At 37.7% G+C, this 22,636-nt stretch overlaps 1 protein-coding gene across 1 annotated transcript in view; it reads right to left on the bottom strand.

Annotated features, from left to right (window-relative positions):
* The window catches only part of mef2d (myocyte enhancer factor 2d), an 80,176-nt gene that overhangs the window by 12,089 nt on the left and 45,451 nt on the right, over positions 1–22,636 (bottom strand). Inside the window, exons 4-8 of the mRNA XM_073847778.1 lie at positions 16,750–16,884; positions 12,232–12,439; positions 9,289–9,345; positions 3,852–4,027; positions 753–777 (exon numbers count right to left, since the gene is read on the bottom strand). Of these exons, the coding sequence (XP_073703879.1) occupies positions 753–777; positions 3,852–4,027; positions 9,289–9,345; positions 12,232–12,439; positions 16,750–16,884 (601 nt within the window). The remainder of the gene's footprint in view (positions 1–752; positions 778–3,851; positions 4,028–9,288; positions 9,346–12,231; positions 12,440–16,749; positions 16,885–22,636) is intronic.

Genomic DNA, 22,636 nt, shown 5'->3' with positions numbered 1-22,636 from the left:
ATAACAAAATGGGTAGAGTGTGTCTGCAGGGCAAACCAGTGTCAAACATTTGCATTTAAACCCCTCGGGCGTTTTGAGAGTCCTCTTGGTTCTGCAAGGGCACTGAGATAGAGGCCACTTTTCCAGTCAACAGACTTCTATGATTCAGCAGTCATTGGACATTGGTTTGCCCTGCTCATGCACGCAGTCAGATCCAGATGCTGAGATGGCTGAAACACCCTCCCTTCCCACCCCAAACTCAGATGTGCATGCACTACACTTAATGTGTCATTGGACAACAATCATTAGAGGAAAAGACATCAAGAAGTGAAAGAAGGTGGGAGAGAGACAGACAGACAAATTGATCTCTGGAGTGAGGGCTTCTGCTCCGCTGCGCTCCACATTTGATCTAGTGTGTCTGACTCATGTGAGATCAACCCATGCATATGTGCATTTCGCCTTGAGTGTGCGCATTCATTTAAAGCCGCACACAGTAATCAGGCAGTCAGCCTGCAACTGAATAAACAGCGCGCATTTAACTCCAATTCACTGACCACCAATTAGATCATGTATGAAATACACTGTATGCTTCAACACAAATGAATATAATTTAACCAATCAGACAGTGTAATCAATAAAGCTTGATCAGTGAATAATGGCGTGTATAAAAAAAACATACACAACATCCATTAAACATTCATCAAACATTCTTCAAACGTTGTGAAACCGCTCACAGCACAACAGTCAAAAGAATTGAGCTGTATTCACCTCACTCACCAACTCCAGCTCTTCATCTGTCTGCGAGGCCAGAAACAAATAGAAAACAGAGATTACAACTCCAACACACACATTCCCTGTTTTACACCTGGTTTCTTTCCCGGTTGATATGAACACAGCTGCCAGTAACATGTGTTTCCAGTGACCACTTCTGATGAGACTTCAAGAAAAGAGTCTCAGTCTCTCAGACCAAAACACTGAACGTTTGCAGTATTATAACCCTGAGTATTAAAGGGATAGTTCGAGCATTTAAGACATGAAGTTGTATTCAATCCTTATCAGCACTATAGTGTATACACACTGACCCACACTGCGTTCACCTCCCTGGTCAGAGTTCTGGCCGCTGGAAGTTTTTCAAGAAAGTAGTCACGGTTAGTTTCCGGGGCCTCAAAACTGTGCGTTTTTACGTGAAAAAAATATATGCGTTTCAAAGCTTGATTAATTTACAAAACAAAAAACACTCCTGACAAAAATCATACCTCAGTTTTAATCGGCACTATTTTCTTTCCGTTTCCATCAATCCGCGCTGCTGTCAGTTCGCACGTTCTGATCAGCTGTTCCATTACACACTCGAATGACAACGACGTAAAAAGTAGAAAATTAGCAATGGTGCGAACTTGTAAATTCCCAGGTTGTGACCACAAGAATGTGCAGGGATCGCCGTTCAGATTCCATCGTTTTCCTGTTTCTGATATAGTTATGAGACAGCTTTGGCTGGTTGCCATCGGCTACTCTGCGGGAGCTAACGTAAAATATCCAGTATCAAGGATTTTCGTGTGTGCAGTGCTCACTTCAGCGAAGACGATTACATCCCCAACCAAGGAGGAAAAATCAAAAAACGGATTTTAAAGAGTTCTGCTGTACCAGTACCACGGGTAAGCTCTATTTACTAACTTTATGTCGCATACGACAGGTTTATTTTGAAGCTAACGTCGGTTTTTAGGCTAACGTTACACTGAGAATATTCTAACCGGGGCAGTGATAGCATCGACAATAAACGACTGTCTATGTGGTGAGAAAATCGGTAAATGTCATAACTAATGAATTTAATTGAATCTATATAACACAACAAAATATGATGCTTTGCTATATTTGTTATTGTCTGTAACTATGCGGAACGTGTGTCGGTATCATCGTGTTTATAAGTGTGCTTGAAGTCACATACAGGTAGGTCTAAACCAGGTATCTCCAACTCCGGTCATCGTGAGCTACATTCCTGCAGCTCGATGTTTTCCTATGACAGGACACCTTTCTCAAATGAGACATTCTGTACAAGCCTGCTAGGTGTGTTGCATCAGAGAAAAACTAAAACCAGCAAGACAGTAGCTCACGAGGACTGGAGATCCCATGTCTAAACTGTACAGTAAACAATCTGATGTTTAGACTCCTGTGGAAATCACGTGAAACGAGGTCTAATATAAAAATATATATATATCGTCTGTTCCGTCTGACATTGTGCTAAAATTGGTTTCATCATCAGAAGTTTCGTAGTCAGACATGTTGTCAGCGAGTCGCGCTATCAACAGCTGATCGGAACGTGCGAACTGACAGCAGCGCGGATTGATGGAAACGGAAAGAATATAGTGCCGATTAAAACTGAGGTATGATTTTTGTCAGGAGTGTTTTTTGTGATGTAAATTAATCAAGCTTTGAAACGCATATATTTTTTTCACGTAAAAACGCACAGTTTTGAGGCCCCGGAAACTAACCGTGACTACTTTCTTGAAAAACTTCCAGCGGCCAGAACTCTGACCAGGGAGGTGAACGCAGTGTGGGTCAGTGTGTATACACTATAGTGCTGATAAGGATTGCATACAACTTCATGTCTTAAATGCTCGAACTATCCCTTTAAGACTTGTATGGCTTAATATAGCGTAAATTGTGTCTTCATAAATAAAAAAAATAAAATAAAAATACCGATACGATGCAATATTGTATGGCTTTTGGTTGTAATTTGCAGTCGAAGGGTAGTAAAAGAAGCGATGTAAGTCTTCACTGCGTTCCTAGCGATAAGAAGAGGAGAAAAGATTGGGAAAATGTTGGTGAACGAATAAAACTTTCAAAAGACCAACATCTTTATTCTCTTTTATCTAGAAACGCTAGATGCCATCCTGGCAGAATGTCAAATACCATGCTTGTCATGATGCAGAAGCCACTGAAAGTTTAGACATTTGGTTTAAAGGGTTACTCCACCCCAAAATGAACATTTTGTCATTAAAAATATATATTTTTGATTCATTCTGCAGCTCTCTGACCCTTCTAATAAGTCAAATCTAAGCATAAATGACGTAAACAGCATATCACTGCGTGCAACCATTTGACATCATCGAAATAATGATGACCCCTCATAGTCCAAAATATGTATAAAACGATCTGGATTTTTTAAATAATGTAAATCTTTCAGGGGTTTTCTACAACATGTTTCAGTAAGAGACATAATTTATGTTATATTAATCCATATAAGTCTTAATAACCTTTAAGGTCTTAGTCTACAGATATGATGGCAGCCATATTGCTGCAGCGCCCAGGGAGCAGTTGGGGGCTCGGTGCCTTGCTTAAGTTTTTCACCTTAGTCACAGAAACGACCTAAGACTCGAACCCGGAACCTTCGAGTTACAAGTCTGACTCTCTAATCATTAGGCCACGACTGCCCTCTTTTTTTTTTTATTATTTATTATTATTTATTTTCCTGCTTAATACCAGTAAAGTTTAAAACCTGTAATCTACAAACTGGTAGTGTAATGTGGTGACAAAATGTTTCAGACTCGTTTACAACTGTATTTAGTACCGGTCGCCTGTGAACGGATCAATCCGGATGAATCTTTACACCAGGTGTAAACGAGGTCACACACACACACACACACACACACACACACACACACACACACACACACTAAGAGCAGACAGACAGACGTATATGAATCAGCTCAGTGTATCTGACAGCTTTACTTTCCCTTCTCATAGTCCTTGTGAAAAATTCCTGTGTAGCATATAAACCTAGACCTGTTCCCATCTTTAACATTAGCCCTCATATGTTGTAACATGGAAGAGCTTTGAGATTTGAGGCTCATGTAGAGTAATGTGGAAGTGCTCACCAGCTGCATGAGACCCTTGCTCTGGGAGGTGATGACCCGAAGGTCCGGTTTACGACTGTTCACCATCTGAGAGCTGGGTGGAGGGGGAGATTTAGCCGGCACTACTTTCCCCATGCTGTTGCCGTTGGAGACTGAGAGGAGTCCTGGGGAGGCCCTGGCACTGACGTAACCATTGGCTAAAGAAAGAGAACCAGGAAAAAGACAAAAAGATGTCAACAGAGAGCTGGTATTTACTTACAAGAAAAGATCTTGTTGGGTTTCTTTTTCATTTCTTTCTCATTAACCCTAAGAAACACTTCTGCATTTTTTAAACACAAAATTCAGATACATGAGCGGTATCATATTTTGTGTTTCCTGTAATTTGTATTGATGGGAAAACACAATAATTACCCACCAGGGAAAATAATCCTATTAGGGTCTCCCTCACCACGGCAGATGTGTTTTCCAACACTTTGCGCTGCAAACCAAATCCTCTGTTTTTTCGGGATTACAACTCTATTATGTTGTAATTGGAGGATTAATCGTTACCGGTTTTTAGGTTGGAGAACTGCATTCCTTTCAGGGAGGAAACGCACGCACAAGCCGACGCACTCAGGGAAGGGATCAGGGCATCTAACTGACACCAGTTCATCCTGTTCCTCGACTTTCTTCCCAGCTTTGTTATTGACATATTTTCGCTCTATTTTGTTTATGACGTTGTAGCACATGCAATGCTTGATCTAATCTGATAAGTAGTCAAACTCAAGAGCAGTGTTTGCAAAGGCAGGCAGAGTATATGAGTTATGATCTGTGTTTCAAAGCATGGCTGAGAGAGAGAGAGAGAGAGAGAGAGAGAGAGAGAGACTGGGGACTTTCCCAATGTTTTCCCACATTCTGGAACTGAATAACACTATTCTCTCAGCACAACATGAACGTCACTTGCTAGTGCTATGGCAACGCACTGTCATCTCAGCTGAACAGAAATATCCAAAATATTTATACTACAAATATTTTTAGCAATGCTATTTTAACATGCTGCTGTATGGGAGACGGGGTTGGTTGGCTACAAGAGTTGGATGGCACAGGGTAAATTTCTGGGCTATAATACGGTGCTGTCACTATGTAACATAACAGCAACATCATCTGATTTCACAGTCACTGATTTCTTTTAAGATATCCTATCCATCTGACAAAACAGAAACTAACAAAATTATTTACAGTTAAATAAAAAAAAAATCTGTTATTTAATCAAAATAGAAACAATTATATTTTGATAAAAAAAAATTGTCTTTGGGCTGCATTTATTAATCGTTACCGGTTTTTATTATTATTTATTTTCCTGCTTAATACCAGTAAAGTTTAAAACCTGTAATCTACAAACTGGTAGTGTAATGTAATGTTTTTAACATAATGTTTTTTTAACAAAATGTTTTTAACAAAATGTTACATGTGTTTTTCTATTGTTATAACTATAATATATATATTGTATTTATGAAAAGAGTCTTTTCAAAGTACATACAGCGCATCAAGGCTGCATTTACTAGATCAAAAACACAGAAAAAACTGTAATATTGTGAAATATCATTACAGTTTAAAATAATGGTTTAATATATTTTTAAAATATAATTTATTCCTGTGATGCAATGTTGAATTTTCATAAGCTATTACTCCACTCTTCAGTGTCACATGATCCTTCAGAAATTATTTTAATATGCTGATTTATTACTTTTATTATTAGTGTTGTAAACAGTTGTGCTGCTTAATGTTTTTTTTTTAACCTGGGATTCTTTGGTGTATAAAACATTAAAAAGAACAGTATTTATTCAAAATAGAAGTCTTTTCTAACAATATAAGTCTTTGCTATCACTTTTTTGGTGAATAAAAATATGAATTTCTTTCAAAAAAAAAAAAAAATGTACTGACCACAAACTTTCAAATGGTAGTTTTTATGTGACCCTGGACCACAAAACCAATCTTAAGTAGCACGGGTATATTTGTAGCAATAGCCTATAATACATTGTATGAGTCAAAATGATCTATTTTTCTTTTATGCCAAAAATCATTAGGATATTAAGTAAAAATCAAGTTTCATGAAGATATTTGGTATATTTCCTACCGTAAATATATCAAAACTTATAAGATAATTGCTAAGAACTTAATTTAGACAACTTCTCAATATTTTGAGAAAATTGGCCAAATATTGTTCAATCCTAACAAACCATACATCAATGGAAATCTGGAAATGGATAAGGACCCTTATCACATATTATAAGATTTTTAATAAATGCTATTCTTTTTTTCAAAGAACCCTGAAAAAAAATATCACGTTCCAGCAAAATATTACAAAGCACAACTGTAATTTACAGTTACAGTAATGATGCTGAAAATTCAGCTTTGCATCACAGGAATACACTTTATTTTAAAACATTTAAAGCCTTGATGAGCATAAGAAACTTTAAAAGCACTAAAAATCTTACTGATCCCAAACTTTGGACGGCAGTGTAAATTTAGTATGAAAGCTCTGCCAACCACCCTACTGCTTCTAAAATGTGCTATAAGCTGACGCTTTAAAAACTAAACTAAATTAATACACTAAATTAAAACTGTCTATCGAAAGTAGAGGTGTTCAGTTTATGAATCATTTAACAGGCTGGAGAGACTTTTGCAGTTTGATATTTTATCCTATCTGAGCTCTGGTTACAGGGCAACAACAACTGTGTGTTGCTCCGCTGGACGTGTGTGTGTGAGCAACAACCGCGTCAGCAGCTCTGAATGGAAAGAGATTGCAAAGGGAGCTGCAATTCCTTGGCAGCAGAGAAGAGACGTGCTCAGCTGTTCTCTGCCCCAGGAAACACAGCTTTAAGTTCAGTCTGGTTTTTAGAGGGGCAGGGGGCTGGGGCAGAAACATGTGTATAAACACACTTGTTTATGCTCGGTGAACTTGGGTCAGAAAGTATGCTGGTAAATATAGTGGATATGAGCATGTGTATCTGTAAGTGTGCTGTAAATAAGTGTGAGTGTTGGTTGTAAGCCCTGGTCTCTACTAATCTCCACTTCAAAGGTCTGACTGCCTTTTTCTTTTCGTCTCTGTCCATGTCTCTCTCGCTCTCTGTCCCTCTCTCTCATGGGAATGGTAGGAATGCTATATGACGTCAATGCTGACATTCCCAGAGCAACAGCTGAGAATGGAGGGAAGGGAGGGGCAATGGACAGAGAGAGAGAGAGCGAGAGAATGAGACACAAGGAGTGGTAATGGACAGAGAAAAGCAGTTCGATAAGAGCTGAGAAAGTTTCTTAGGGGAAAAAAAATATTCACTCCACACATACAAAAAGCACTTTCCACAAATAAGGTACAAAATAGAAAATTATTAAAACTAGTTTACTTTCTCAATAAATAGAGATTACTTTGGGACAAAATTTTGATTTGATGATTTTTCCCCCAACTTTGATAACATGGTTTAAAGTTGAGTTTGATCATATATAATAAAAATAAATAAATGAATCAATTTAACATAGAGTGAATTTTTTTTTCTCAAGAACCTCTCTCTGCTCTTACCAAACTGCTTTTATTGATCAAATTCAACGTTAAATCATGTTATCAAAGTTAGGGGGGAAAAAGTATCAAATTTTTGGTAAAAGAATAATTTTTTGTCCCAAAATAATCTCCATTTATTGAGAAAGTAAACTAGTTTTAATAATTTACTATTTTGCACCCTATTTGTGGAAAGTGTTTTATATATATATGGCTTATGGCAGCATTTATTTGATCAATCCAGAGAGAAACCTGAAATATTATTTCAATTTCACTGTAAAATAACTGTTTTCTATGTGAATATATTTTAAAATGTAATTTATTCCTGTGATGAAAAGCTGAATTTTCCAGTATTTAGTGTCACATGATCCTTCAGAAATCATTCTAATATGATGATTTATCAATGTTGAAAACAGTTGGGCTGCTTAATATTTTCTTAAAACCTGTGATACTTTTATTTAACAGCATTTATTTAGAATATATATTTTTTGTAACAACATAAACTACCATTTTAAGGTTTGTGGTCGGTACATTTCTATTCTTTCTTTTCTTTTTCTTTTTTTTAAAGAATTAATACTTTTATTCACCAAGGATGTGTTAAATTGATAAAAAGTGATAGCAAAGACTTAAATTGTTAGAAAAGATTTATATTTAAAAATAAATGCTGCTCTTTTATACTTTCTATTCATTGAATAATCCTGACAAAAGAATCACAGGTTCCAAAAAAAAACAAACCCAATGGTTTCAATGGTTATAAAAGTAATAAATCTGCATATTAGAATGATTTCTGAAGGATCATGTGACACTGAAGACTGGAGTAATGGCTGATGAAAATTCAGCTTTGCATCACAGGAATAACGTATATTTTAAAATATATATTTAATTTTTATTTACTTAAAATACATTTTTGTACATGCAGCCTTGATGAGCATAAGAGAATTATATTCAATATCAATCTATTCTAATAATAATGTCACAAGTATGTCATTGTTATACAATTTTTACCATTTAAGTCTTGTTTAAGTTTACGTCTAAAACGTCACATAACAAAAAACACAGGAGCGGGGCTCTAATTCTTTAAAAAAAAAGAAAAAAAAGAAAAGAAATGGCACAACAAAATACGGAATATTCATGGAATGTGCCAAAGAATAAACACACAATTCCAAGTAATCATGGGGGGTGTTTTTCCAGTGACTCCATAAGGCCTCTTCACTGATTAAATGTTCACATTTTAAATGCCCACTTAAAATGTCCATGAGACTCATGTGCTCTTTGAAGATCCGAGGCAGGAGAACCTACAGCTGTCAGGGACTGTCAAGATTGGCTGGGAGGAGAGAAGGGAGTGTGACAGAGGGGGAGGGGAGGGGACGGAGCGTGCTGGTTTAAGCTTGGTATTCAGAATGTCATGAGTGAGATATGAAGAACAGCTGAGAGGGGAAGATGATGGGAAGACAATTATGCAAGGGCACAGAAATGGAAAGAGAAAGAGAACGAAACGCAAACGATAATATAAAATGAAAGTACGGAGTAGGAAAAACTGACATGTGTGGTGTTGACCCGTAACATTTCTGTCACTCGTGCCTCATGGTCCCATGAGGGTGTTTACAGGCATGCTCAGAGAACACAGTGTGAGCTTCAGCTGTCACAAGCAAACAGGTGTGCGAGTGTACAGTGGATGTCCGATAGCCTGATCACTCGCTTTCAGATTTTTGCGCCCGGACAACCTTCATAGAGTGGCTGTCATTCTCATAATCACAGTCAGATCACATCAGATCTTATCGGATGAGATTGAAAACCCTCACTCTGCTCTGCAGGTCTTAAGCGTGCCCTTCGATTGTAAGCAGTTTGACTCAGACTGATGTATTATTCAGGTGAAAATGAAGAGGTATTATCGAGGCCGTCTGGCTGGTAGGAGGAAAGACTCACCCACAGGGCTTGGGCACGCTCCGTTTGAATTGTTGAGGTCACCTCCCAGAAGAGCACCTGGAAAATGGACAGAATAGCTTAGAGGAAGGCTGAAATTTCGAGTCCAGACTACAGACTCTAAATCTAGATCTAATGCCAATAAAAGTGGAACTAAACATGAAGTTTTCAGAGCAAAAATAAGGAAATAACATTAGTCTCGGGTGATTTGAGCACAAAAGGTCAGCCAAGACAAGCTGCTGTTTACACCTGGCATGAACATGTGTCTTTTGGGGGATGGGGTCCAGAATTTCAAGGAAGGGTGTCTTATTTCGTGACAGTCTTGTGCATCAGATTTTTTACTGTTTTTGAACAGTATATTGTATCATATATACTATATGCTACTGTTTAAAAGTTTTGGGGTCAGCAATATTTTTTAAATTCATAATTTATAAAGACCTTTACATTGTTACAAAAGATTTCTAATTCAAATAAATGTTGTTCTTTTGAACTTTCTATTCATCAAAGACTCTTAAAAAAATTTATTGTTTCCACCAAAAAATATGAAACTGCTAATAATAATAAATGTTTCTTGAGCACCAATTGAGCATATTAAAATGATTTCTGAAGGATCAGGACACTGAAAACTGGAGTAATGGCTGCTGAAAATTCAGATTTGCCAGCATAGGAATAAATTCAGTTTCTAACATGACAGCTCTCTGAAGATTTTTAGCATGGTAATGGATATGACAATGTTAATGTACTTGGTCTTGGTGGAATACATCTGCTACGCTGTTGAATTGCTGCTGCTGTTGGCTATGCTATGGGCCCCTCAAAATTGGACCTTGTAACTCGCAGTTGCAAGCCCATATCTCACAATTCTGTTTTTATAGCGCAATTCCAACTTTATTTCTTGCAATTGTGAGTTTATATCACGCAATTCTGAGAAAAAAAGACAGAATCATGAGATAAAAAGTTGTGATAATCTTTTTTTTTTATTCCGTGGGGGAAATAGGCTTCCATAGTTTTCTCTTATTAAAAAAAAAATAATAATAAAACACTAAAATCAGTCACTTTAAATGTACATTTTTAATCAAGTAGATTTAGGCATCACAAATCTATAATGTACAGGTATTTAATTATTATTGTTTTTAAAGATTATGGTTGTAGATGTATTGCTGCTGCAAAGCAAGTACAGGAACTTGCTACTGCCAATACAATACAATACAATATAATGCTGTGAGTATTTAAGACATACTGCTGCTGCACAAGTAGCATGTATAATAACCTGTAGTAGATCTATACAGGTGGAGCTGGGGATGTGGAGGGTTTCGGTGGAACTCTGAAAGTGAAATTTGAAATGCTTTAGTGAATGCTAACCAGCCATTTAAATGTAAAGCAGCAAGTTTACTGGCTGCGTATGCAACATGAATCAATCGGTTTGTGCTAAGTAGTTAAATACTGTGATTATCAGCCTACGACATTTTCACTAAAACTGCCTTGTGGCAATAAAGCTTCTGTTCCATTCGAAAATAATCGATTAAGCAGTTGCTTTTCTTTCAAAGCCTTTCCTAGCAAAGATTGCGTTTTACATGAGTCAGTAGTCCTTCGAGTTTTCAAGGATGCATCAGGAAACATTAGTGTTTACACTATAAATGCAATGTGTCCCTGACCACCTCCAAAGGAGCTTTAAGTGATCAAATCACAATAGGATCCTCTGAACCTCGTTTACAATTGTATCTCTCAACATGTTGATACCAGGTGTAAAATGGATGCTACAACTGGTATTAAAATACTGAAATGTAAACGTATATGTAGTCTTACTTCAGCCTGTTTTGAAGTAAGAATACATGCCATAGGAATGCATAAATATTACAATTTTGGTCAAAATGAAGGTGATATTTATTTTGATGCTATGGCTGATAACGGATAAATGCCTGTATTACAATTCTGTGGAATCACTTTACAATAAGCTTTCATTAGTTAACACTGATTAAATCATTCTAGTATTTTGATCTTTTTAAATGCTAGTTAGTTAAAAAAATGTTTTCTATGGAAGCCATTTTTTTTTAAACTGAATAAAAACTAAAAAAAAGGTAACTGCTACTTTTTTAATCGTACAATTCTGGCTTTTTTCTCACAATTCCGAATTTACACCTTGCAATTCTGACTTTTTTTTCTCAGAATTGTGTGATATAAACTTGCAATTGTGAGCAATAAAGTCAGAATTGCGAGATATAAACTCAAATCTGATTTTTTTCTCAGAATAAAATGTTATATACTTATAACAGCCGGGTTATATCCACGCGGGTTATATCTTTTTTTGTTCATGTTTATGTTTAATTCATGTTCTTAGAACTGCGATTGTTTATCAGTCTTTCCCTTCAAAGTTTTTCCTTCAAAATTGGATTTGAAACTCGCAATTGCAAGTTTACACCTCACAATTCTGAAAAAAAAGTCAAGAGTTCGTCAGAATCGCAAGATGTAAAAAAAAAGTCAGAATCGCAAGATGTAAACTTGCATTTGACAGAAAAAAAGTCAGAATTGTGAGTTTATATCTTGCAATTCTGACTTTATAACATGCAATTGCAAGTTTATATCACGCAATTCTGAGTAAAAATGTCAGAATTGTGAGATAAAAACTCGCAATAACCTTTTTTTAATTCAGAGTTTTATTCAGTAGTGGAAAAGGGCTTCCATAGTTTTCTCTTATTAAATAAAAAAAAATTAAATAAACACTAAAATCAATCACTTTAAATATTATTAAAAAATATATCCAATTTATGTATTTATCCAATACCACTGATTTATGCATAAATCAGTGGTATATCTCTGAAACAGCTGTTCAGGGTAATCCGACACCTACAGGGCAACATTATAAGCTCATGTACACAACATGAGTTACTATTTCCTCCTTCCAGCTTTGCTTACTGGTACCCAGCACCATTGATCTGCTCAGGATTTTACCTGCGCTGGCAGGTCTCTGTGGCAGGCCTGGAGACACCGTGTTCCTCTGCAGCTGCGGTTGCTGTGGCGACAGCAGGCGCGGATCTGTGAGAGTGGAGGTGACGAAAGAAGTGGTGACGAGGCTGCTGGGATTGCTGAATGGCAGAGGGCTCTGACTGGACACCGGCACTGTGACTGGCATGGAGAAAGTGGGCGGTGGCACTGTGGACTGAGAAGCACAGATAGAAAGCGAAACGGTTAGCAGCTTAAACTCACGTGTACATCGAGACATCGCGCATATGGTCACACACTGGTTTTAATAGCATGCAGTGACTTGTGCAAACATCTCCAAAGCAGAGCATGTGAAGCTACGAGGTGCAGAGTTAATTTTGTAAGACCGAAAAAACTGTTGATGTTATCCAGGCTGGAAATGAAAGGAACAGGAAGTCTTCACTTCATTTGCATGGAGATTTCACTGAATCATCCAGTGTTTATGGTTACACTTGTTTTGTATCCCAGGACTGTACTCAATTTTACTCTGCAACAGTTGTCCTTAAACTGGTAATGTGGCTCTAGGGAATAACCCACCGCGCACAGAAGGCTCAGGTGTTTCAAACGAGGGGCATGTGGCCGTGACAACTCCTGAGTCAGCCGATCCGCGTTCTCCAGCTTTGCGAAGCGCAATTAGCCAGCTTCGGCAATCAGTGTGGACTCAAACTGTCCAGATGCTCTGATGGAGACCCATTTTCCCATGATCCTTCTGCAAAACCAGGGCCTCTAAATTTAGAATGTGGGCCGCACTAGGCCTCCTGTGTTCTGAGTGGGACCCAGTTTGATAGAGTTAGTCTGGCTGTTCCTCTGTCCTTCGCCCGTTCTCCTCTAGCCTCTCTGTCTGAGCTTCAGCAGAAAAATGTAGTTTGAAGTGCGCAGATTACAGACACTCCATTCTTAGAAATAAAAAGGGGTTTACTATAGAAGAGAGATTGAGTTTTCTAAAGAACCTTTCAGTGAGCAATGTTTTTTGTGTGAAGAACATTTTAATAACCTACAGTATTAATAATCTTTTTCACTATAAAGAACCTTTTGTGCAATGGATGGTAAACATTCTATATGGAACTTCATGGAAGCCAATAAAGAACCTTAAGTTTTAAAGGGGTAGTTTACCCAAAAATGAAAATTCTGTTAATTACTCTTCTCATGTCGTTCCAAACCCGTAAGATCTTCATTAATCTTCTAAACACACATTTTTGATGAAATCCAAGAGCTTTCTGGCCCAGATAGGTAGTGAGGACATCGATAAAATAGTCGATGTGACATCAGTGGTTCAACCATGATATTATGAAGCTACAAGAATAGTTTATACGCGCAAAGAAAACAAAAACAATGACTAGTAGTACCGTTGATGTCTATACAGGGTCAGAATGCGTTCTGATTTCATAAAAAAAATCTTAATTTATGTTCCAGATATGAACAAAGGTCTTACAGGTTTGGAACAACATGAGGGCAAGTAATTAATTGCAGGTTTTTCACTTTTAGGTAAACTATCCCTTTAAGATTATAAGACGGTGAGTTTTGACCATCAATTGCTTTGTTGTTATATTAGAATTTGTGCTTATGTCTTCTATATCCACTGTTGTTTTTGAAGAATTTACTTTAAATAAGATATACTGAAGTCAAAGCTGTTTTAAAAGAGTATTCCAAATTAAACACATCCAAGCTATGGTTCTAGAGGGAGTAACCCATGTAGCCTGTGAACAAAACAGCAACTAAGTTCCAGCACTGCACGCAGGCCAGGCAGAGTGACAGGAGGGGAGGGCGGAGGAGAGGGAAGGGTCATTAGTGTGAGACGAGCAGCTGGTTTAAAATATGGAGCACCAAACACACCTCTGAATACACACCAAGACGAAAAAAAATCTAGTTTGCTAGTTTCCAATTTCTCAGCCAGAAAGTGCAATATTACACTTCTGATGTGCCTTCAACAACTGAAGATAAATACAACAGACTCAAGATTATATCAGTCTAGACACACAGACAAGCGATAGACAACTGTGATAAGAACGACACTTGGTACTGAAAGACACTGTGTGACATTGAGGAAGAGCGTGACCAGTGAAGTGAGAAAGACTGACTGGTTTGGGAAACAAGTTGGCAAATCAGATTCACATGAAGTCCCTTTGGAATGGAGCTTAGTGGAATCACAGTGCACATGAGGAATGATCCTTCAGGGTCAATTTACACAATAGATTCAAATACGATAAAGCAAAATGCTATCAAAAACTTTATATAACACAATATTATAGAAAATCTGATTCGCCAAGCAGAGTGCTGAGCAGATTTTGATCAAAAAAGTTTCAGCGTATTTTTACTCGCAACATTAATGAAGTAAGCAAAAATATGAAATAAAAATTTGGGGTTTTTAAATGTTTTTGAAAGAATCCTCACAAAGTCTGCATTTATTTGATCAAAAATGCTGAAAAAAACTGTAATACTGTGAAATATTATTACTATTTTAAATGAATGTTTTCTAGTTTAATATATTTTATAACGCAATTTATTCATGTGATGCAAAACTGAATTTTCAGTAGCCATTGCTCCATTCTTCAGTGTCACATGATCCTTCAGAAATCATTCTAATGAGCTGATTTGGTGCTCAAAAAACTTTTAAATAATATATGATACATGTTTTTACATTGTATGTATATTCAAAAAAACAATACCTGCATGTAATTACATGTGTAATTAATTTCTGTAATTACATTTATAGTTACACTTTTAACCCATCCCTAATACCCTTAGCCAACCCATAAACCTACCTCACCAAATCACCAAACCTGTCCTTAACCTTACCCGTATTCCATCTCAATATCAGCCAAAGTGTTTTGCAATACAATATGAACACAATAAGTACACAGTAGTCACCTAATATGTGACCCTGGACCACAAAACCAGTTATAAGGGTCAATACATCATTTAAAAAGGAATAAGTAAGCTTTCCAATGATGTATGGTTTGTAAGGATATGACAATATTGAAAATCTGGAATCTGAAAAAAAAAAAAAAAATTACTAATAAAAAATTAAGTTTTGATATTTTTACAGTAGGAAATTTATAAAACATCTTCATGAAACATGATCTTTACTTAATATCTTAATGATTTTTGGCATGAATAAAAAAATTTATAATTTTGACCCATACAATGTATTTCTGGCTATTGCTACAAATATACCCGTGCTACTTATGACTGGTTTGTGGTCCAGGGTCACATAAAAAGTGGGACCCTTGTTTTTGAAAACAATTCTGAAATAAAAAGCTAATTTAAATGATTTTACATTTAAAAATTTTCTAGAAAGATGATCTCAAGTAAATTTCCTCACAATCCAGCTTCATCCACTGAAACAGCCAAGTCAGACAGTTAGTGGTGAATATTTAAAAACTCATTACAAACTGATCATTTTCCGGCCTGTTAAGTAGAGCTCGTAGTACACATGCTGCTGGGTGTCCCCAGTGAGAAGGATTAAGGTTTTAGCTTTGCTTCCTCGAGCACTCATGCTGGGATTATGTGGCAGAGAAAGAGAGAAGTGCTGGATGACTCTCTTTGTGCTCCGGCCCGTGAGCGGCGCACTGGGCGGAGAACAGGAGGGGGGGGACGAGGGAGAGGAAAACTGGCCCTTCGTCAGCTGACGAAATGCTTTTTGGATCAGTTACTGAGCAATTTCTAATTTCCAGTCCCATTTGCATTACAGAGGAAAGAGACCGCAACTTACTACGCTAATCAATCTTTGCTGCCCACATCGTGTTGAATCACGTTCACCGTGTAAATTATATCAAAGTTGGGCCCACGACACATTGAGAACGCGAGCAGCACTTTCTTGTTTCTGTACCTCCTGAGAGGAGATTCCTCATGCAGGCTCATGCATAAAGCATTCTTGACAGTGCCTTAATGAAAATTATCTTCACCGACGCCTGAATCGGGACCCAGATGAGTCAGAAGTCTATTCCTGGCAAACGCGATACAAGCATCAGTCATCGCAGAACACAAGAAACAACAGCACGCAGAATCAAGACAGCTATACATCACAAAAAGTGGATCGTGAGGATCAAAGGGATGCTGCCCACCCTGCCCTCTTGGCCTCTCCTTACCCAAGCACACACATTCAAAAGGGATTGAGGGGTGGTGGGAAGGGAATGGGGTGAGAGATGGTTGCTAGGTGCTCTGTGAGTTGGTTTGCCGGGCCGACAGCAGGCTGTGTGAGTTGGTTGCCGGGCCAAAAGCAGGCCTCTTCACACGGGTACTCACTGAAAGCCTATAGCTCTGCATCATTTTATCAAACTCCTCGTCTATCTTTTTGTACTTCTCCTCTGTGCGAGGCGTGAGGGAGAAGGGCTCCTCGGGGTCTGGGCTCTCCGAATCCCGGTGCTCTTTCTTGTTCAGAGCCTTGGTTTATTTCCGACCGAGGAGAGGAGAGGAGAGGAGCGAGAGACAGAGGGGAAGAAAGAAAAGGAGGGAGGTTAGAACGACAAGGTGAAAAGGAATACTCACTCCATAGCGTTTGAAGAGGATGTCCAGCTCCTCGCTCTTGCGGTATTTGTCCTCCTGTAACGGACTTTGGTCGATCGAATCGTCCCCGTCTGGCTCTGGACTGTTGCAACCGTTAAAGCCTTTCTTTCTCAACGTCTTAAAGCATTCCGAGTGGGAGAAGAAAGTAACACAAATGTCAATCACAGAGAGGCAGCACTGATTTGTTAAACCTACAGAGTAACATGTGACATGTAAACCAAGAACACTGTACATCAGCAAAATGTTTCGTGAGGGAGTGAAGAGGCTAAATTCGATTTTACACCATGACTTGGAAAACGATGAAACTGCACAGCCCCATACACGACCGTGGGCTGGAAATAAGTTAGACAAGGCTGAAAAGGAGAGAAACTCAGTTTATCGGTTTCGGCCTGAAAACAGCTTGAGTCTTTTTTGAGAAGATTTTCCAAACAAGATTTTCTCTAAGTAGCTTTGATGGGGGTACCGAGGCTGAATGGAAAACCGTTTTCAGCACTGCTGTCTTCTGTCTCACAGAGGTCATAGTGACATAGAAAGTGTGCATAACAAGAAAATACAGCATAAAACAATGTAATCCAGATCAACAATGTCAACTGGACAATTAACACTTATAGTATAAATGCATTATATATATTTTTTTCATATACATTACCGTTTTAAAGTTTGGGGACAGTAAGATGTAATGTTTTTGAAAGAAGTCTCTTATGATAAAATACAATAAAAATTAAAATTAACTGAACCCCAAATGAAAGTTTGTGTTTAAATAAAATAATACACACACATACATTTTATGTAAACACAAACTTTTATTTTGAATGCAATAAATTGTGATTAATCGATTTGACAGCCCTAATTATATTATATTCCACTACCAGTCAAAAGTTTTTGAACAGTAAGATTACAATAAAATAAAATAAAAATATTATTTCAAATTTGTACTGTTTTTGCTGTACTTTGGATCAAATATATGCAGGCTTGATGAGCAGAAGAGACATTTATTTTGTTTTAATCTTACTGCTCAAAAACATTTGACTGGCAGTGTATATTATTAGGGATGCACGATATTTATCGGACAGATAAATTATCGACCGATATGGGTAAAAATGACGTCATTTTTATTGCTCGGATAAATAAATGAAACCCGATCCGATAAAGTACTCTTGCTGGTAAATCAATCAATCAGTCTGGTTTATCTGAGATTCATCTGCTTTCCGAGTGCAAGTGACTGAAGCTGTAAACTGCAGTGACTCTCGGCCTTTGTCGTGTTTAATACGTCATCATCTGTGTCGTCATCATCGTCTTCGCAGGTCTGGAAGTTTTTCACGGTGACAGAGGAGGACAATGCTATTGCTATTTGCAACACATGTTTAGCAAGGAATCCGAGAGGAGGTAAAAAGCCGTTAAGTTTTAACAATCTTATATCTCACTTCAGAGGTCGTCATCGCGGTGAATCTGTTTTAGGGGCCGTTCACATGTCGCGCCTAAAAACACGTGGAAAACGCTGAAGCGCCGCCTTCTCTTTCTTTCCAAACCCAAAGTCTTTGCCAAACCGCTCTGTAGTTTGAGCTCCAGTGGCGTCTGCCGTTGCTAAGCAGCCATGACATGCGCTCTCCATAAAGACGCGGTAGTTTCAGCAAAGAATAAATAGATTTTCAGCATTAAAAATCGCTTGCAGTAGCTCTGTTATCAAATTTATTTAAAAATGTTTATTCCTGTACAGCTTTGATAAGCTGTTTCTCCACCTTGCCAGTGCTTTCAGTGTTCTTAAGGGAAAGGATGAAGCTGATTGGTTGGTTCATGTCACATGACCTGCGTTGCGCTTGCGGCATTCTGAAGAGTTGAGATGTTTTTATCTCATTCTGATGTTTTATTCCCCGTCTTGTACGATTTGGCTGCTGCACACATTCATAATATGATCAATAAGAATGGACTGCATGTAAGCTTTACCACAGACATTTGGACATCTGACTTTACTCCACGATGCACTTTTCATTTTTTCCAGGTTGACAAAATGTCAAAGCATTTTATTTTATTTAGAATTGTGGTGCCTTACACAAAAAAATAAAAACATTTTTGAAGAGTCAGGACTGTTTGCTACGATTGTTAGACCCAGATATATAATATAAATTTCATTAGTTCATCTTAGATTTTGTATTCTCCTGTGTGCACAAAATTATCATATAAAAATATGAATGTATTGGTTATCGGTATCGGTATCGGTATCGGCATCGGCATCGGCCAAAAGAAGGACTTAATTATCGGCTATCGGTATCGGTTAGAAATTTTCATATCGTGCATCCCTATATATTATACTATATTATATTAGCAAATGAATTAAAACTAACTAATATGCAAGTGGTGAAGCCTAGAGTGTGGTCAAGCTGTTGCTATGCAGTTGCTTTCTGAGTGTTCTGAGAGGGAAAAAATGTTATTACTTGGAAATGTAACAAACACACCTCTCCATGAAAGCTTTTTCGAGGTCACAAATTAAGCATCAAAATAAAATATTTAGAAATAGGGACAGTTGAAATCCCTAACCCCAAGTATCAGCATAAGCAATTAGCCTTGGCAAGCACTGCTAATAATTTATAGATTTAGATGACGATTTGATGAAAAAAAAACAACAACCTTGCAAGCATTTGATCTAGCGCGAACGTTCATACATAACACTCTCTCTCGCACACAAACACACAGTGAGGAGCGGGTCAGCTGATCAGCTTGTCTCTGAGTCGGCTCCATCTGTTCACCTGTCCCTGTATTTCTCTGCCTGCTGTCTCTCCTTTATGGGGCGGGTGCTTGTTTGTGTTGCCAAGGGAAGATTCCCCTGCAGAGCTCCGCTGCCTCTGACTGGCTAACCTCGTTCAGTAGCGCCCCTCCCCCTGCAACCGCCTTCCTTCCCTCCCCCCCGTACGGTCCCTCTCTCTAGCTTCCTCTTCCTGTCTTTACATTATATCATCTGTTACCCCTCGACCTTCACTTTCTTTTTTCAAATGGTTTTCTACTCTGTATCTTTGTGTGTCTTTTCTAATCCAGTAATGCTCTCATTCTTCCATGACTTAGCGAGCTGACTCATTTCTGTCCTCTATTCCCCTCCTCTCTCCATCCCGTATCGTCTTTTCAAACTCCCACTTCCTATGTGGGATATTAGCAAACATTTGAGAGGGACCAATGTAAAAGTTTAAGAATCTGATATTGAAAAAGACACAGCAGGGGTCTAAGGTGGTCTTAAAGCGTATAAGTACTCGCTCTGGAGTGTGTGCTGACGTCCAACGCAGGCAGACTGTAATGTCACTTTCCATTTGCAGTGTGTAAAGCGGAGAAGGCTGCAACCCCCCCGGCCATCCCTTGAGAACACGCTTAAAGCCTCAGCTTCGCCGCAGCCTGCCGGCTTACACAGACGATAGCGTCCAGATACACCCATCTGACAGATTAGCGGCCCCTCTGAACCCTCCACTCCTCCTCCTCTTCATCCCTCAATCTCAATTCCTCCTTTAAAGGCAGCGTGTCTGCCATTATCAGGCGAGTCTGACTATAACTCATACATGAGGCTAATGGAGTCATTTTAGCTGCTGATCTGGGCTGATAGCCCACGGCTCAGCCCACTATGGAGGCGGATCTGAGAGAATAAGCTGAAGTACATCATCTCGATATCGAAGAGGGCTTAGCTGATGTCCAGCGCACACAGATTTCTCATCTCTTACAGACAGAGGTTAAGAGTTCACAGTCATTTCATCTCGACAATCTAACACCAGTGGTCACACTTGAAAGAAACTGCTGCTATCAGGCACGTCAGAAGTGCCACTGGTGTTGACTTGGGTGTCGAGCCGATACTCAAATTAAATTCAGTTCCTTCTGTAGTATTGGTACTACTCAATTCAGTACTTAAAAGCTGTCTGGTGACAGGTGGTTACTCCTGAACGCTCATATATGTGCAATTCCTGGTCAAAACGCCAGCTTGGCATGGCATCAATGTAAACACAGCAGGTTTCTGCCAATATCTATTATGTCATTTATAATAATGAAACTGTAATGCTGATAATAAAAAGAGAAAACCACTTACTGTGCTTACTTTGCTTATTTGTTCTTCATTACAGTTTGAATAATTACTTAATTTTAAAACTTTAACTTAATAAAACTTTTCTAATTTACTTAAACAACAAATATATAAATGCTACCTTTCACTTTGTTTAATTTGTTAATATTTTTTATTATAATAATAATAATAATAATAATAATAATAATATCAACTTTTTTAAACAAAGCACTGTTAATTAGCACATTAGTTTTTGCATTGGTCTCAAAATTAAGACTGAGAATTGTGAAATTTCACTGGTATTGGTATTATTGTGACAAAACTTGCCAATATTAATAACCCCTAACTTTCCAGCTCAACATGGCAATCACTATTCATCAGAAATGCAGATTCAGCACTAAAAAAAAAAAAAAAACAATGAATTATGTCTCCTGACTTTGAATCTTAATTTTGAAGGAGATATATGTGACCCTGAACCACAGTGAGACAATTTTTTGAAATTGAGATTTATACATTATCTGAAAGCTGAATAAATAAGCTTTCCATTGATGTATGGTTAGAATCGAACAATATTCGGGAAAATCTGGAATCTGAGCGTGCAAAAAAAAATCTAATTTTGAGATAATCGCCTAAAGTTGTCCAAATGAAGGTCTAAGTAATGCATATTATTAATCAAAAATTAAGTTTTGATATATTTATGGTAGGAAATTTAGAAAATATCTTCACGGAACATAATCTTTACTTAATATCCTACTGATTTTGTACATAAAAGAAAAATGTTTTGACCCATACAATGTATTGTCGTCTATTGCTACAAATATACTCGCCATGATATTTATGACTAGTTTTGTGATCCAGGGTAACATATGCTATTAATAAGGCCTCGATTAATTAGTTGATTAGTACTGTATATTATGTACATACATGAATACTGTTTTTATCAATTGTCAGCCCTGGTTTCCTAGCAGAAATGTAATAAATTAAGTCTTTAAAGACAAAACTTGCAACACTGTGAAAGAAAAAAAATCACCAAAAATGAAAACAGTCATTGTTTACTTTCACGTCATTTTAAATCTGCATGCTTTTATGTTTTCAGGGACATGAAAAAAACAGTTATAAATAACTACAGTATTTATTGAAAATCTGTCATCTTCTGAATTTTATTCTCTATTCCACACAAGACTTACAAATAGTTGTATGGACTATTTTAACAGTGCTTTATTTGAGGTTGATGCACATGATCACTATTGACCATCAGTGTGGCTTAAAACATCAAAAGGAAGAGTAAATAAAGACTTTTTCATTTTTGAGTAAACCGTCCCGGTCTCCACAATTTGATGCATTTCCAAGACAAACAGAATATTCCGTAAAGCGGCACTTGATTTTATCTAGTGGGATTTGAAAGAAAGTTATTACATTTTGATGAAAGATTATCATATTTTCCATTAGAAAGCTGAGCATAAATCACACCAACCATTTATTAAGAAAATTTTTTAAATATATATTTCATATTGTTTTTAAGCCCCCAAGGTGTCTTCATCTAAGCCGCTCATGAAAAAGGGCAAAGCCTTGTGCTTCTCTTCTCACCATCTCCTTTCAATCCCAACTGATATCTACAGGATATTCATCCTTAAACACCCACTCTTCATCTCTCTGTCTCTTTCATTCTCCCCCTCCCGCTCTCTGTCTCTCTCCTGATTGGGATCTGCAGTCAAGCAGATTAACAAGCTCTGGCAGAAGAAGCAGGCAGCCCCCATACAATCACACTCACACACACACACGCACACACACTAGGCACGTGCAACACGAGGCGAGCGAAGAGATGAGAGCAAAGAGAGA

Source organism: Garra rufa, chromosome 9 (genome assembly GCF_049309525.1).
Source record: "Garra rufa chromosome 9, GarRuf1.0, whole genome shotgun sequence".
Taxonomy (NCBI): Eukaryota; Metazoa; Chordata; class Actinopteri; order Cypriniformes; family Cyprinidae; genus Garra; species Garra rufa.
Note: the sequence above shows the minus strand (reverse complement) of the source record. Positions and strands in the feature narration are given on the sequence as shown.